This window comes from Mesoplodon mirus, assembly GCF_964341445.2.
Source record: "Mesoplodon mirus genome assembly, chromosome: 3".
Taxonomy (NCBI): domain Eukaryota; kingdom Metazoa; phylum Chordata; class Mammalia; order Artiodactyla; family Ziphiidae; genus Mesoplodon; species Mesoplodon mirus.
The window spans coordinates 27,912,516-27,930,606 of NC_138978.1; the positions used below are offsets into that span (position 1 = coordinate 27,912,516).

The 18,091-nt window shown below is 44.3% G+C and overlaps 1 protein-coding gene across 1 annotated transcript in view; it reads right to left on the reverse strand.

Moving 5' to 3' along the window:
- Positions 1-11,433: 11,433 nt before the first annotated feature.
- Positions 11,434-18,091, reverse strand: part of SNRNP40 (small nuclear ribonucleoprotein U5 subunit 40) — a 39,261-nt gene continuing 32,603 nt past the window's right edge. The window contains exons 8-10 of the mRNA XM_082612581.1: positions 16,860-16,921; positions 12,792-12,895; positions 11,434-12,061 (exon numbers count right to left, since the gene is read on the reverse strand). Of these exons, the coding sequence (XP_082468707.1) occupies positions 12,012-12,061; positions 12,792-12,895; positions 16,860-16,921 (216 nt within the window). The 3' untranslated portion in view covers positions 11,434-12,011. The remainder of the gene's footprint in view (positions 12,062-12,791; positions 12,896-16,859; positions 16,922-18,091) is intronic.

Sequence of the window (18,091 nt, forward strand, 5' to 3'; positions counted from 1 at the left end):
TGCACTCACTGAGAGAATAGTCTAGTGAGGAATTATTAAAACCAGAAAACATGCAAATAAATAATGATAAATTCTGATGAGTACCTTAAAGGATAACAAAAAGTGAAAGAATAAGGGGGCCATAACTCAGGTCCAGAGACCAGGAAAGGCCTCCTTGAGGACGTGTCATTGATACTGAGAAGACAGTAGGAGGGAAGGAGAAGCCAAGGCCTGGAGAATAGTGTTCTGGCAGAAGAAACAATGTTTCTTTTCTTTTCCTCCCTCTCAGCTCTCACTGGCCCTCTGGACTCAGAAAACAGTATGACACAGATTAAGACCCATGGTTCTGGACCCAAGCAGCTTGGGTTCCAGTTCCAGCACTGCCACTTATGCCCTGTTTACAGACTAAGCACTCAAATGCATGATTTCTCCTAGGACTGGTGACATAATTTGTGGGGGCCAGTGCAAAATGAAAATGCAAGACTCCTTAAGGCTCATTAGGAAGGAAGACACAGCAGACCATAAAACCAAGCACAGGGAGGGCCTTGTGTGACTGCAGAGGACACATGCCCCTGAAGCCAGTCGTGTTTTCTCCCTGGACTGTCAGAATGGTCTCTTCACTGGTCTCCTTCCTCCACCCACTTGTCAGCCGCCACTTTTATTTATTTTATTTTTTGCCACTTAGTTGTGCTTTTTTTTTTTTCTTCTTTTAACTGTGTCGTGCGGCATGTGGGATCCTAGTTCCCCAACCAGGGATCAAACCCGTGCCCCCCGCATTTGAAGCTCTGAGTCTTAACCACTGGACCGCCAGGGAAGTCCCAACCACTTAGTATTTTAAAACACACAGAATATTCGCAGAGTTGAAATTATGGGGGGTGGGATGAATTGGGAGATTGGGATTGACATATATACACTACTATGTATAAAATAGAGAACTAATGAGAACCTGCTGTATAGCTCAGGGAACTCTACTCAGTGCTCTGTGGTGACCTAAGTGGGAAGGAAATCTAAAAAAGAGTGGAGATATATATATACGTATAACTGATTCACTTTGCTGCACAGCAGAAACTAACACAACATTGTAAAGCAACTATACCCCAATAAAAATTAATTAAAAAATTTTTAAAAAGGAGATTATATGAGCTGAGGTTTTCACCTGGAATAATAAGCTGAGATAACAGTGGGAACTTTTCTCAGCCATGCTTGGCGAGTAACAGCTGTGTCCAACCAGTTTCCATGACTAGACAGGCCTCCAGGAGTCTGTGAAGTCCCTGAAATAATATGCAAATCTTCATCTGAGCAGATGTGTCATTTTCTGGGGAGAGGGTCCACAGGTTTCATCAAATTCTCCAAAGAGTGTGTTTCCCACAAAAGAATAAGAACCAGCCCCGCAAAGTCTCAGCCCAGATGTAACAGTTCTCTAGGAGATCCACTTTAGGGCCTCTTCCACACAGAGCGTCTGCCAGTTCCCTCTGTGATACTAACAATGCAATTCAGTAATAATAACCATCATAGCTCCCATTTATTGAGTGCTTACTCTGAGCCAGGTACTTGGCATACACTATCTCATTTAATCCTAAAAACAGTGGATTCCACTGGGGCTGTGACCTGCCTTTGCCAGGCTCTTGGCTGTACCACATCGTGCCTGTGACACCCTGTTCCAGGGCCAGGCTGACTCACTCTTAAGTTTGTCCTATGGGACCAGGGATGATGGCCTGACATCAGCAGAACTAGCCTCTGCCCCTGGGTCATTCCGTTTAGTCGAAATCTTGCCCACACCACACACACACAGCATGCCATCTCTCACTTCCATGATTTGCACGTGTACTTCTGTCTAGAATGCATCTCCCATCCAAATTTTCAGCCTGGAGGCCTCCTATTCAAATTTCAAATCTCAGCTCACCTGTCACTTCCCCCACCCAACCCAGACCTTCCTTAACACTCTGTGACCTCAAGGAGGCACCCTCCTTTGGGATCACATGTGGTCTGTGTTATCTCCGTGAGAGATTTTACTGGGATTTACTGTCCTTGTCTGATTTTGTTCCCCCAATAGACTGAGCTCTATGAAGACAGTGACTGTGTCATAAATTATCTCTATATCCCACAGGACTTGGATCACATCAGGAGTCAACAAATACGTGGTGAATGAATGATCTTCCTGCCTTGGGCCCTAGCATACACTGTGCTCTCTTTACCACGGGGAAGTCCAGGATGCTAAGGGGGAAGGCAATCTAAGTACAGGAAGAGAGAGAAACATCTTTGTCAAGAAACTGGGGATGTTAGGAGCTGAGGATGATGTCAGGAGGGGCTTGCAGTAGTCAACACAAAAGATGACTAACCCTTGGACTAGGGAAAGAATGTGGGGGCAATGAAGCAGGATTTAGAAATAAAGGACAGAGATGATTCAGAACATTCCCACGCTTCCTGAGTAAGAAGGCAGGATCATGGTCAGCCCTAGAGAGAGGCACATTAGGAGCTGCTGAAGCGAGGAAATTTCTGAGCTGTTACGTCCTTCCCTTGCCCTAAACCAAGCCAAGTCACCATGTCTGAATCTTCCACCATTAGTCCCTCTCTGGGTTAAAACACTAAAAGCTGAGCAAGTTCACTCATAAGATAGCAGAAATTAAATTAAACCTATTAATTTCTTCTTCCAAGTTAGCGGACTGAACGTGCTCCCTAATTATAGTTTGTGGGGTGTTTTCTGACACCAACCAATTCTCCAACACCAGCTGGTTGTCCAACAGTTCAATTCAATTCAATGCGGACACTACCCAGAGTTGGCGCAGACCCACAGCTTAAAGATTCAGTTCCACAAGACTGCCTCTACTTCACATGCTAGTTGCAAATCTCCAGCCAGCCCTACTTTTGACCAACCAGCTATAAAATCAGGGGTCCCCATGACCTCCTCCTCAGGTTGGATAATTTGTTTGTGAACAGCTCACAGAACTCAGGAAGGTAGTTTACTTACATTTACTGGCTTATTATAAAGGATACAAATGAATAGCCAAAGAGGTCTATAGGGTGAGGTCTGGAAGGGTCCTGGGCACTTCTGTCTCTGTGGAGTAGGGGTGCACAACCCTCCCAGCTGGTTCACCTCCCTGGAAGCTGCTCTGGATCTCATTGTTCTAGAGCAGTTAAAGAGCTTGGTCACCAGCTACCACCCCTCCTTCCTGGAGCTCAGTAGGAGGGGCTAAAAGGTTCGTCTCTAATCACTTGGTCTTTCTGGTGACCAGTCCCATCCTGAGTCTGTTGAGGGGTCTCTGTCCTAAGTCATCTCATTAGAATAAACTCAGGTGTGATCAAAAGGGACTCATGAATAACAAGAGACACGCCTATCACTGGGGACACTCCCAGAGTTTTAGGAGCTCTGTGCCAAGACTAGGGACAAAGACCTCATTATATCACAGTAGCTAACACCTCTTAAGCATTCTGTGCCAGGCACTGTTCTGAGCACCTTCTACGCATTAACGCATTAAATCTCACAGGAGCCCTCTGACGTGGGTACTATTATCACCACCGGCAGTTTCTAGGAGAGGGAACTGAGGCTCAGAGAGGTTAGATCACGTGCCTGGGGTCATACAACAAGGAAGTAGCAGAATCAGGATTTGATCCAGGCAGAACTACCTATACCATTCCTACTGCATTCCTTACGGATTTTGAACTTTAATTTTTTTAGCAGCAAACGCTTCTCTTCAAAAGAAATCATACATTTCTAAAACTGAAGAAATGTTGGACCACTCTGGTTTTGTGGAGAGAGGACTGGGAACCTGGTGTCTCAGCCTGCCCCTGCATCCTGTGAAGATCAGCCCCTCAAGCCAAAGTCCCTCAGGAACAAAGTGAGAAAGCCACTGGCCTAGATGATCTGCAAAGTGCCTTTTCTGAAGAGGCGAGAGATAAAGAAAGGGAGAACCTGAATGGCAGAGAGGTTGAGTGAGTTCTGTAATGTCACACAGCATGTTAGGGCAGAGCTGGTTCTCAAGACCTCCGGGTAAGTTCCATTACTGTGTCAGGCACTGAGTTAGGAGCTTTGGAACCAAAGATGAAAAGGATAGGTGCCCCTGACAATCCTTGGGCTAAAAGCCTGAGGGTTAGCATACTGGCCAGCAGCATGACATCATCCACTGCTTGTTTCCCTAAACCCAGCAACTTCACCCATTTGCTTTTCCTCTCTGGGCCCTGATGGCATCTGAGTTTGTGACTCTTGAGCCTGTGGGAGAGGCAGACATATAAACAGACAGTTATGAGTGATACATAGAAGGGCATAGTGCCTATGAGGTACAGAAATCAAATGGTGGAAAGAATGGCTAACTCTGCTTGGGAATAGGCAGTGATGGAACACTTCAGAGAAAGGATGATGCCTGAAACGTAGGCTGCCAGACAGAAAAAGAAGTGCAAGAAAAATTAAATATTTTTAATTAAAGTATTTAACAGCAAGCTGTGTTCAGGAGCTATGACCCCTTCTCTTTAATTTCTGCGCATACTTTTTACTGCTTGTCACCTCCTTCCTGCCACCACCCCTGTCCAACCAACTTCCTTCAAATCTTAAAAGGAAAAATATTTCTAAGAAAGAATGGTTGAGGGACTTCCCTGGTGGTCCGGTGGTAAAGAATCCTCCTTACAATGCAGGGGACATGGGTTCGATCCCTGGACAGGGAACTAAGATCCCACATGCCGTGGGGCAACCAAGCCCACACGCCACAACTACCGAGCTCGCGCGCCTCAACTAGAGAGCCTGAGTGCCGCAAACTACAGAGCCCACGCACCCTGGAGCCTGCGCGCCACAACTAGAGAGAAAACCCGCACGCCACAACTAGAGAGAAGCCCACGCGCCACAACGAAAGATCCTGCATGCCTCAACAAAGATCCCACGTGCTGCAATTAAGACCCGATGCAGCCAAAAATAAATGAAATAAATAAATAATAAATAAATCTTAAAAAAAAATGGTTGAGAATAAAGGAATAGGAAGAACAGGGTGTATATGAATGGGCAGGGTCTAGGTCAGGAAACCCTAAACAGCTCTGATGGCAGGCAGTAAAGCTTGTAGAAAGTTGACTTTCCTTGTCTCGTTCCAGAATCCCTAGCACAGAATCTGCTGACAGCCAAGACAAATCTCCCTTTTCACTAGCCCTTAGCAGCTGCCTGGGCTTTCAGTTAAAGTCGGCCCTCAGGCCAGCTGAGCTGGGGACTTTGAGATGGCAGGAGGCCCTCTCCAATCGGCCCCATACTTCGCTGGGCCTTTATTATGCTGCACTGGGCTTGCCCAAGGGCCAGCTGGGGATAGGAAGACAGATGGGGTCAGCTCAGGCCTGGCCACTCCAGCAGGTCCCAAATGCCCTGATAGGATTCTCAACCCCCTGCTGGCTCCCCACCCCCTTATCATTTTCCATAAGCCCTGACTGACCCAGACATCCTTTCACGGCCAACAATTCACTGAATCCTAAAATTACCATCATAAGAGTCTGAGGTAAATGGCATGTAAAATCATAGAACAATGGTGTTGGAAAAGACCACAGAGGTCCTCTAATTGAGTGGCTCCCAGATATTAGTGTGCAGACCACTTGCATCTGAATCAGGGCCCCACACCAGTTCAACTCCAGCAAAATCTCTGGATGTGGGACCTGGCTACAGGTATTTAAAAAGTATACTCCCCAGGGATTCTGCTGAGCAGCTCTAACCCTCTAAATCAATTATAACGCAGGCATTCCTGTCAAATGGTCACCCAGCTTCTGCTTGTACATTCCAGAGAGGAGCACCTCTTGACCATTCTGTGTTTGGACAGCTCTGACTCAGCTGCTTTCTTTGTTGAGTGTAAGTCTGTCTTCTTTTTTTTTTTTTTAATAAATTTATTTATTTTTGGCTGCGTTGGGTCTTCGTTGCGGTGCACGGACTTTTCATTGCTGTGGCTTCTCTTGTTGTGGAGCACGGGCTCTAGGCACGTGGGCTTCAGGAATTGTGGCTCATGGGCTCTAGAGCGCAGGCTCAGTAGCTGTGGCGCACGGGCTCAGCCGCTCCGCGGCATATGAGATCCTCCCGGACCAGGGCTCGAACCGTGTCCCCTGCATTGGCAGGCGGACTCCCAACCACTGTACCACCAGGGAAGCCCAGTCTGTCTTCTTATAATCCACTTGTCTTGGCTTTGCACTTTGAGGCTTCCCAGAATAAGAGCGTTTTCTCTTTTCCAGGGTAGTCTTTTTTTTTTTTTGGTAGTCTTTTGATGTTTGAAGATACTGATCTCATCTATCTCCCCTGGTTCCTACAACAGTTCCCTATAATGATTTTCTGAGAGGGTACCCAGAATCAAAAGCATCCTCAGGTGTGGTTGAGCTCCTGGGCAGAGTACTGAGAACTTTGCTGGCTTCCTTCCCATGGACCAAAGCCCAGAGCTGCCCCACCTGGCTTTTAGACTCTGCAATCTGGCTCCGACACTTTCCAAGGTTCCTACTCATCTGTCACTCCCCCAACATGCTGTTACCACCACGTGCTGTGTGTCATTTTTGATCGCACCAGGAGTTCTGGTGATCTGTGAAGTTGTCCAATATTCAGACTGTACTTACTCCCCTCCCAGCTCCCTCTTCTCCCCAATTTCCAATCTTCCTTTAAGATTCACTTAAAGTGTCATTTCCTCAGTAAAACTTTTTCTAATTTCTCCTGAGGCACTTCCTCCTAGTTTGTAGGTATACCTCCGACAGTATGTATTAGATTGAATTTGAATTGCTTATTCATGTTTCTAAAACAAGGACATGAGAAGACACAGAGCACAGATAAATATGGTACGTCTTCCTGGAGTGTCAGTTTTACTTGGTGTTCAGTCATTTAAAACAATTATTAATGTAAAACAAGCACAGCTATATTATGAAGCAGCATACAAAACCACATACATTTAAGTAGTCAATTTCACTGGGGAAGAAGGTATGGGGGAATGTTCTAGATTAAGAGACAGTAGAGAGAATACCCCAAAGCATAAAACTTGATTCTAGATTGAAAAATTAGCTATAAAAGACATTTTTAATACTGGGGAAATTTTAATATGGTCATTAGATGGTATTATGGAATTGCTGTTAATTTTCTTAGATGCAGTAATGGATTGTGGCTATGAAAGAGAATGTTCTTAGGAGATAGATACCTGCTGGAGTATTTAGGAATATTTGGGAGTAAGGAATTATGATGTCTGCATCTTACTTTCAATAGTCATTGAAAGCTGTACATATACAATGTGTGTGAGAGAGACAGAGGAGAGATTATTGAATCTAGATGGAACATATACAGATACTCGCTATGTTAATCTTTCAATTTTTATGTTTGAAACTTTTCAAAAAGTTGAGAGGGGGGAATCATACATTTTATAGATTCAAGGTGAGATTTCAAAGTTATTAATTTCAGGAGTCCCTCCTGCTCCAGTTCATTCTCCTCTGCCATTAAGGCACTTACGGGGAAAAGTTTGAGAAGCCCTGATTTTTGTTTCCCTCCCCACTATTCTGCCCTGTGAGCCTTCAAAGATGAGGCTATGACTCAGTCATTTCTGTATTCTCGGAGCACAGCACAGGGTCCACCACAGAGGCCTGTTGAATTAATGTTTCCTGAATGAGCAAAACCTCTAACTTAATATGCATGTGACCTTGGTTAAACAGTATCTCTTTTCAGTTTCCCCTTCTGTAAAATGAGGTTGGACTAGATGACCTAACTACCTGTAAGGTCCTTTCTGGCTCTAGTATCTTTGGATGCTATACTTTGAAGGAAGATCAGAGGTCATTTTTCTGCACAAAGCCCCACAGTCAGTCAGGCAGAGATGACCACAGTAGATCAACCTCTGCTTCCTGGGCAAACTCCTAAGTTTCAGCTCAGCTGTGGGCACCGGGAGAAGTGTTCTTAAGTTCACACAGACCACATGTCAGAGCAGTGATTTCCTTGAGATCCAAGGGGCGCCAGGAGAAGTCAACTTGGCTTTATGCTACCCTCCTGTCTATAGTTATAGCCATGGCTAACACTAGTGTCCTCAACTTAACTGCACATTGCAATCACCAGAGAAAGCTTTAAAAAATACTGATGTTTACCCTGGAGATTCTGATTTAATTGGTCTGGGGTATGATCTAAGCATCTGGATTTTTAAAGGCTCCTCAGGTGCTTCTAATGTGCATTCAAGGTTAAAAGTCACGAAGGCCTACACTGTGCTGATGGGGTAAGATCTCTAGCTGGGTTTTATGTCCTGGCTTTGCCACTTACTAGCTGGTTGATCTTAGATGTTACATCTCTTTGGACATGTTGCCCCAAATGTGACAAGTGAGATAAAGCATGTAAGCCAAAAAGAACAGTTAAATAGTTAAGGACAACTATCACTGAATAAACAGGAGAAGCCTCTGTGGCTCTCCCAGGAAAGATGAAAGCTTTGAGTCTATGGAGCAGTGGTTCTCAAACTTGCATCAGAATCACGTGGAGGACTTGTTACACCGGAGTGTTGAACACTCTTGCCCCCAAAGTTTCTGATTCAGTAGGTCTCAGGCAGAGCACTTGAGTTTGCATTTCTAGCATGTTCTCAGGAGATGTTGATGATGCTGCAGTTCCAGAGACCACGCTTTGAGAATCACTGCTCTAGAGCAGAGTTTCTCAACAGCAACACTAGTGACATTTTGGAGCACCTACTTCTCTGAGCATCCCTGGCCTCTGCTCACTAGATGTGCATAGCATCCCTCGAGTTGTGACCATCGAAAATGTCTCCAGACATTGTCAAATGTCCCTTAGGCAGCAAAATTGTGCAGAGTTGAGAACTACTGCTCTAGAGGATATAAATTAAAGAAGAATCTAAGAGTGTAAGTGAGTTGCAGAGGCAAGTGAGGAAAAGAAGTTGAAACCTAGAAGGAGGAATTTGGGATAACTCAGGGCTTGATGTGGAAAGGGTGGGCGCCCGGGTTTTTCAAAGGATCATTATGCGTCTGGGGTATAGAGACAATTGACCAGAGGGCAGAGGGCAGGCTCAGAGGTCAGACTTGGCTTTATTTGGTTCCACAGGATTAGTGGCTGTCTTTTAAGTCTGGCCCCTCCATCTGTCCTGGGACACAGCTGTCAAGCTCTAAAATCTCTTGGAAGAAATCCTGTCCTAACTCAAATGGCCTTCCCCAAAGGCTCAACTGCCTGCAGCCCCAAATTGCTCAGAGCTCTCTCTCTTACCTCCATCCACACCTTGAGATGTTAACAAGCAGCAGACTTCAGGTCTATCAGGGGAAACAAATAACTCTGTAGTTTTGCTGTGAAGAAGCAACTCTGTTAAGAGCCCTGACCTGTCCAAATCCACCTCCCTGACAATTCAGCTCACAAAACTTAACCACCCAGTGAAAAAAAGATTTGGCTCTTTAAGTGCCAATGGTATTAAGTGCTAGAGACTGGAAGTCATAAAGGGAAATTAACTGAAAACCAGAGATGGCATTACTCATTCGGGAGCAATCTATCTCTCCCAAAGTGAGAATACAATTTGCACCCTCTAGGGATGTTTTATACTCAAATCTTCATTCCCCAGGCTAGGGCCTCTATTCCCTACAAATTCTAAGTGGTGTTGCTATTTCCTGCTAATGGGTTTCTACCCAGCCTTTGAAGAAGGCACTTGGGAGGAGTGAAGAGGCTGAGGTTAGAGGAAAGCCCTTGCAGCCTCCAGGGCCTTGGTTCTTCCCAATCACTGCCAACTTCTCAAGGGATTGGTAGGCTTTTAAAAGTGCAGCATCAAAGTTCAAGCCTTGTTTTACCCCAAGCCAAGAAAGACGAGGGTGTGGGGGGGGGGGACCGGACTAATTGTGAGGTATGTAGACCGGGTATTTATAAGGGATTAGGGAGTAAACTGTGATTGTGGTAGAGGCGTGCAAAGTGGCTTGCAAACTATCTTTGGCCAAGTCTCTTCTGGTTAAAGGCATAACCATATCTATAATTATTGCTTAGGTCTGAAATCTGAGTCACCATTCCTTTTGAAGATCTCACTCTACTTAGTATAAGGTTCTAAGCATTCCTGCAGTAAAGGAATGCTATTTCACTTTATTTAACCCAGTTTTTCCTGAACTTATGTGAGCATGGGATCTTTATGCCCAAAGTACCTAAGATACCTGGGAAACAGTGTTCTGTGGAATACACTTTAGGAAACCTCAACCTATAAGATAAATCATAGTACAAGCTCTCCAGCATTTGGCTCCTACTTAATTTAGCCCCATCACTAACCATGCTGAAGTTCTTTTGGTTCATGAAAACACACCAAGCTTTCAAGCTTGTGCCTGCTGTTTCTTAGAATGCACATGTTTTTTTGCCCACTGGCAAAGTCCTACTCATTCTCTAAGTCCCAATCTAAGGATAATGAATCTGTGAAACTTCCGTAACTCCCAGGAACAATAAAGTGCTTTCCATTTCCAGTGTAAAGTGAATAAACTTTATACTTTATTCACTGTACTAAAAGTAATTGGTTTGAGAGGTTTATCACCCTGCTGGTTCCTTCATTAATGAGTTAAGTCTTGGACATGTGCTCACTTAAAACTATCCTCTTGGGCTTCCCTGGTGGCGCAGTGGTTGAGAGTCCACCTACAGATGCAGGGGACACAGGTTCGTGCCCTGGTCCAGGAAGATCCCACATGCCGTGGAGCAGCTGGGCCCGTAAGCCATGGCCGCTGAGCCTGTGCATCCGGAGCCTGTGCTCTGCAACGGGAGAGGCCACAACAGTGAGAGGCCCGCATACCACAAAAAAACAAAAACAAAAACAAAACTATCCTCTTTCTTTTATACCTTAAGTAGGTGATTCAGTTTGTGAGCTAAAAGTATAAAACCAAACACGTTCAGAACAGGTTGGAGGTGTGAAGACCTCCGTGTTGAGGTAGGAGATTCAGAAAAGACACACTGCGCTCCCCAGTGCCAGATGGGATTCATCAGTGCTGATCTGTGTGCCAGGCAGAGTCACCCCGTGAGCCAGAGATAGTACCTGTTGTGGGGGTAGAAGGCAACTAATAGCATTTCTTTTCTTTTTTTTTGTCGCGGTACACGGGCCTCTCACTGTTGTGGCCTCTCCCGTTGCGGAGCACAGGCTCCGGACGCGCAGGCCCAGCGGCCATGGCTCACGGGCCCAGCTGCTCCGCAGCATGTGGGATCTTCCCGGACCGGGGCACGAACCCACGTCCCCTGCATCGGCAGGCGGACTCTCAACCACTGCGCCACCAGGGAAGCCCAATAGCATTTCTTAATGCCTGTCAGTTTAAGACAGACAAGCAAAATGATAAAAAAAAGTCTTAGACAATGTCATGGCCCAGCAGCACCAAAACTTTCTCATATTCCTTTTGAGTTGAGTTTGATACAGCATTCCAGCCAATGCTATTGCTACCAGCTGAGAATGTCCCAAATCTGCCCACTTCAGGAAACCGGAGGGTAGGGACTGCTGCTCAGAAAAGTGCTTTTGGCAGGAGGCAGAGTAGACACAGACTATGTTCAGCTTCTTGGAAGTTTAAATGAACTGTATGTATCCCCTGGCCATGTCATGCTCTGCTAAGATTTACAGTGGTCAAGCCTCAAAGAAAAGACAGAAATAAATCCAATCCACATGGCTCTTGTAAAAAGGCATCTATTTGGCTTTTAATACAAAATGAGTCAGAGAAACAAAGAAAGAAAATATCATACAAGTTATTGAGTTAAAAAAAAAATCCCCAACGAATAAATTTTGGTCACATTCCCTGTCTTCAGCCTAAATTAGGAAACAGGAGACTATGCACCAACCAATGTGTGTCCCTTTGAAGAAACCTTACTTTAAAAAAAAAAAAAAAAAAAAGGAAAAAAAAATCAATCCCTGAAATCTGGCAGGTGGTTTTAAGAGGCCCCTGTAAGGTTGCCTTAATCATCCTGATGAAATAGGATACTGGGATACTTGTGGTTGCTGGAATATGGCCACCTCCTCCTTGTTTCTTGCTAGTAATGATCTTCATCTGAAGGGAGGATGCTAGCTCGGGCATCATTTGATGCCACTTATGCTGTCTGAGGTCTCAGGGTCAAGCAGCCTTGTGGAGTCTTCCATTCCATATCTTCACTGAATCTCTCCCATATATAGTCTCTTGTCACTGGATGCTGAGAGAACTGAGGTGAAAAGAACAAAGATAACTGGAAATAATGAAGGCTCAAGGAGACCTGGTGCTCAAGGGCTCTTATGTAAAGAGGCAATTTTGGTATAAAAGAGCAATTAGATTTAGCTTAAATTCCTCTCCTCTTAAACACCATTCACAGGAAACTACAGTATAGTCTGACTTTTCAATACAAGTCCTCTCAAAACCATGAGGGTGGACTGTGCTATGGGAAATACATGATCAGGGTCTAAATCCTGATGTCCCTTGTCACTCAAACCTTAAGAAAAAGACCTTCTCAGTCATTCTAGAAGAGAAGAATCAATGTCTTTGTCAGTCATTTTGTAAACGTGCGTCCGCTTGGAGAAAGTTACATTTTCTCCTTAAATTCAAAGTTCATTATCTAGTTTAGCTAGCCAATAAAATGTTAAGTTGAAATTTATATCTGAACATTAAGAAACATCATTCTTTTATCCAACTACATCACTGAATCACAGACCTGAAGCACGTAAACTCAAAAGAACTAGAAATAAACAGACTAACCAACCCCCCTTTGAGGTTAAGAAAATGGATCATTGCTCTTACCCTCACCACTTAGAACAATAGTGAGACTGTCAACGATACCCATAAAGACTGTTTGCGTGGAAATTCACATAAAACAGATGTGCACCTCTGCCTCTGTATTCTTAGGGCTCTTTAGGGAGATCCCCTCACTTTCCCTTTCCCCACAGTCAGGACAGACTTACTGATGGGTTCGTCGGGGTGGAAAGCCACTTCATTGATGGAGCCAGCGTGGCCGGGTAGTTTATACAAAATCCTCCTGCTTGTGGTATCCCACACGTACACAAACCTGCAAGGTATCATGAAGAGCAAGGCTAAGGCCTCCCAGAACTGAGGATAGGGGAGAAGCATGGCTTTTTAAGGGAAATGGCAACAACCCTTTATTTATTCAATCCGTATTTACTGAACTGTGCTCTGACATTTAGAAACTAGGAATATAGATTTTAAATAAGGCATGGATCCTGCTCTTGAGCAACTGAGTGGAGAAACAGGAATAGCTAAAAATATCAGCATTACTGGTATTTTCAAACACAAGCTTCTGAAATAGGAAAGATCATGGAGAAGAAAGACAAACGGTTTTTCCTACAGATCCCACACAGAAATCTTCTTTAAAGAGCACCCAATATAATTAGGGTGTAGTTAACTTCATATGCACCTAGGAATGTCTTAAAGGTAACCCAACTCATGGCAGGTTGGGAGACTAGGCTGTAGATCCACCTGAACTTCTTAGTACTGTATTCAAATCACAGAGCCCACAGACGGGACAGGACATTTCTGCTATATAAACAAAACCCAACCATACACTTGATCCACATCTTGCATTGAATTCATGGACAGAATGAATACTGAATTCATGGGAAGGGGCCAACAAAAACCAACTAGTCTAAACTCATTTTACAGAAAAGAAACCTAAGGTACAGTGACTTTTCCAAGGTTACACAGTTCATTAGTGGCTCAGTGGCAGAATTAAAATTAGAACTCCTAATATATTCCGGTATTCTTCTTTCTCTTACCACCCTCAAATACCTTGTGTCACTTGCCATCCTCCACTCTCCCCCACCCCTGCCAAAAGAAGTTCCTTTGACCCTCAGCCTTGCTTGGGTCATTTTAGGCTGAAGGTAAAATAAATAGATATTATCTTCATATGACCATGCAAAGACAATCTGTTGGTAAATTTAAAAGGCTGGTGGTTTTCAAACAGGTTATACCAATTATTTACATATTTGTTTTGTTCAATCAACACCTAAAAGGGTACACTCATCAGCACTTGATTATAAAATACCTAGTTCAGAACATTACACTTTTGGTCTAAAATGCAAACAAACAACAGCTTATTAATTACACTGTTTAGCTCACAAGGGCTAGGCTCCGTAGGAACTAAATAAAAGTTCCACGCAAGGTGGAAGAGAAGGAACACCATCTGTCTACAGACTCCCTGGCTCTAATGCTCATATTTTCCTCAGTGTCTTCTTTCTTGCCATGCGCAATAACTGTCCTCATTAATCAATCTAAGGCTATGTGGCCTACTGAAAAAGTGTGTAAGTTCTGGGTTCAAGTCTCAATGCAACTATTTAATAGTTAAATAACCTCAGACATTCATTTAACTTCTCTGAGCTTCTCTTTCCTTAGTCAAATGATGGAGTAATGATGGAGACAATGTTGATCTCACAGCTTTGTTGAGAGAAATAATGTAGGCAAAGTGCCTGGCACACAGAATTAATGATAGCTATTGTTATGATGAATAAATAAATGAGCAAAACAGAATCACATGAAATCAATAGGCTGAATATGAATAAATCACTCACAGCAGAGAGACTGACCAGTCTTCTCGTAGTCCTTGATAGGAACTGTTGAAGGGTTTCAAATCTGAACATGAGGAGGTAGGTGAATTGCAAGTAGGGAGGAGAAATTTGCCAAATTCAGGCCAAGCTGAAAAGCAGTTTTCTGAGAAGGAACAATACATTTTCCAGGCACATAAAAGCCAGCAGAACCCAAGATCTCCAAGGGTTTACTTTGAGGCCTCACTCTCCATGGCTGCCAATTAGACGCTAAATTTAGAGGGGTTCCTTATCCTCTCCTTACTCTGGCATGGCAGCATTTGGCAGGAACCAGGCTCCTTAGCCAACAGCACTGCTTGTTGACTTGGGGCTAATTGGTGAGGTGGCCGGTGAAATGTGGCCAACCTTCAGCAGGTAGACATACAGGCTCTTCCTAGACCAGAGCCATGCTTCCACATGTAAGGTTTAAAGGAACAGTGGGGAGGGAAAGAGGGAAGAGTGGACACTGAAAGTTAGAAAGGACCAATGTCAGAAACATATTGCTCAGAAGAAAAGCTAGGCAGATATCATTTAAAAGCTTAATTACATAGGAAAGATACAACTCTGCTGAAAATCATGTAAAAATACTTAGAATGGTTCTTACTCTGTCAGAATGTAAGACATCTTAGGCTGTGGGCCTGTTTTTTCAAGGTCTTCTTTAGAAACCTGGCAACTGAAAATCCTTTAGATTCTCTCTTCAGGGCAGCTTGCAAAACCACCAGGACTCAAACCAGCAATGTGACACGGTTTTACCTGGGCCCTTTTTCCCCCATAAAATACTCAAATATTTGTCCATTTTTCCTGGCATTAAACATGCCAGGGAAAAAAAGTGGACTCTGGAATCCTCAGGTATGTTCAGCATTGTTCACAAGTCAGAAAGGGTGGGACAGACCAAAGTGAGGCTTCTTTATGGTTGTGCTAGAGCCCCAAATAGGAGAAAACTCTGGCACATGCTGAAAGCCCAAGCTAGCCTAGGAAAGGCTTCATGCTTACAGGATGGTGCCTGTTTTAGTCAGGTAGCAGGAAAATCCCTAAGGGGGGAGAAAGATGGGGTTAAGCTAAAAAGGGTTAAGACATCTCCCACTGGGAGCTAAACCTAGAGTCTGCTATCAGAGGGCCTCATCATTCTTTACCATTCCACATTTGCAGCCCTGGGCACTTGAACACCCCTACTCAACCTCTGACTTCCAATTATAGATCACCACAGACATGTCAAATACAACAGCATCTGAATGAAGAATTCTCTCCTTTCTGTTTCTCATTCATTACCTAATTCCTCAGGCAGTTTAAAGTGATAGTTAAAGCTTCACAGTCTTTTAATTCAGCTCAGGGTTGGAAAATACCTAGCCCACATGCTGCCATACCCCTCACCTAGCAATCTTTTTTTTTTTTTTTTGTGGTACGCGGGCCTCTCACTGTTGTGGCCTCCCCCGTTGCGGAGCACAGGCTCCGGACGCGCAGGCTCAGCGGCCATGGCTCACGGGCCTAGCCGCTCCGCGGCATGTGGGATCTTCCCAGACTGGGGCACAAACCCGTGTCCCCTGCATCGGCAGGTGGACTCTCAACCACTGTGCCATCAGGGAAGCCCTCACCTAGCAATCTTGACACTTTTCCCATTGAACCCAGACCTAGCTCTGAATCATCCCCAACATAGGCAGCCATTACCAATAGATGAGCTGATATGCAGGGCAAAATTTGACTACCATCCTTGAGCTAGGAATTTATTCATGTAATATTCACTAGCTGCTTACTCATTCAGAGATGAGTAAGACTCATTCCCTGACCTCTAGGAGCATATAATTTAGTAGGGGTGCCCCACTATGTTTGTCTTACTGTAAGATGTAATAAACGTTAATAAAGGTTAGATGTATACAGTGTGACTACAAGCCAGAACAAAGAGCAATTAGTAATGCCTGAGAGGTAAGGGAGAGAGAGAGCCAGGAGAGTTTATAGATATAACAGAGGTGATTACTAGAGAGATATAGGAGTTTGGATAATGGAGAAGAGGAGATATAAGAGAGAAGCCTGGAGGCATAAGGGATGTAAGAACAGGGAAAATTCCATGTGAGTGAAGCATTGTGGTGATGGTGGGAGAGAAGTACACAATATGTATCTGAATGAACTGAAGCATGGCAGAAGAATCTCATGAGGGAAACTGGAGCCAGATTAGGAGTTTGAATGTTACTTTGATGGCAAAGGGAATCCAATAACCAAAGAAACTGTTTACCCTCCAGGTGTAAAATGTATCCAGAGAGGGCAGAAATGATGTGTTTGTTCACATGATCCTTAAACCCTTCAGACCACACATGACTTCATCTCTGAGTACAGCTATAACTCTCTGTCTGCTATAGCTCAGTGTCTGCACTTAATGTATTAAACATGAGAAGATACCTGCATGCTTACAGCATTCTTTACCTCATGCCCAGTAATCCTTACCTGTCGGCTGAGCCAGCTGCTATCTTGCTTCCATCAGGTGACCAAGAACATCTCAGAAGATTCTATAATGATGAATAAGCAGGAATCCAATGAATATAATAATGTACCAAACCCCTCTTTATTAGACTATAGCATCGCTAAGAGACTTTAAATTTCTTGAGTTTCTTCTTGGCCATGCCACACAGCTTGTGGGATCTTAGTTCCCCGACCAGGGATCGAAACTGTGCCCCCTACAGTGGAGGCATGGAGTCCTAACCACTAGACTGCCAGGGAATTCCCCCTCTTAAATAGAGTTTTAATTATTCTCCCCAGCATATAATCAATAATTATCTTATATTCTGTGGCCCAAGACAGCCTGATTTTTTTTTTTTTTTGCGGTACGCGGGCCTCTCACTGTTGGGGCCTCTCCCGTTGCGGAGCATAGGCTCCAGACGCGCAGGCTCAGCGGCCATAGCTCACAGGACCAGTCACTCCGCGGCATGTGGGATCCTCCTGGATCGGGGCACAAACCCGTGTCCCCTGCATTGGCAGGCTGACTCTCAACCACTGCGCCACCAGGGAAGCCCAAGACAGCCTAATTTGATATATTTCAAACCATATAAAAACCAAAAAAAAAAAAAAAAAAAAAAAACCAACTGTAGAAATTGCTTAATTTACAGTAAATTAAGAGTGGACCTGGCAACAAAATTTTATTCTGCCTACAAACGGAGGCTCCCCTTGCTCCTTTATCTTTTTTTTTTTTTTTTTTGCGGTACGCGGGCCTCTCACTGTTGTGGCCTCTCCCGTTGCGGAGCACAGGCTCCCGACGCGCAGGCTCAGCGGCCACGGCGCACGGGCCGAGCCACTCCACGGCATGTGGGATCTTCCCGGACCGGGGCACGAACCCGTGTCCCCTGCATCGGCAGGCGGACTCTCAACCACTGCGCCACCAGAGAAGCCCTGCTCCTTTATCTTGATCCTCATTAAATTTTTTGTTTATATTATAGGAAAATAAAAATAAAACCAATTCTAACAAAAGATAAAATTTGATTTATAAAGTGAAATTGAATTTTAATGGGTTCTCAAAAGAAAAACATTAGTCTATATTAACAAACTCTCTAGAGGAAAAGCTGTTTGGAAGAGCTGACTTGGGATTTGAGAGTTTAGAAAAAATTTCTGTCTCTCAGAACTTGGCCTGTGGTGCTGAGGGAAGGGATGTATTCTCAGAGCTCTAATAGCTGGTCACTGGGAGG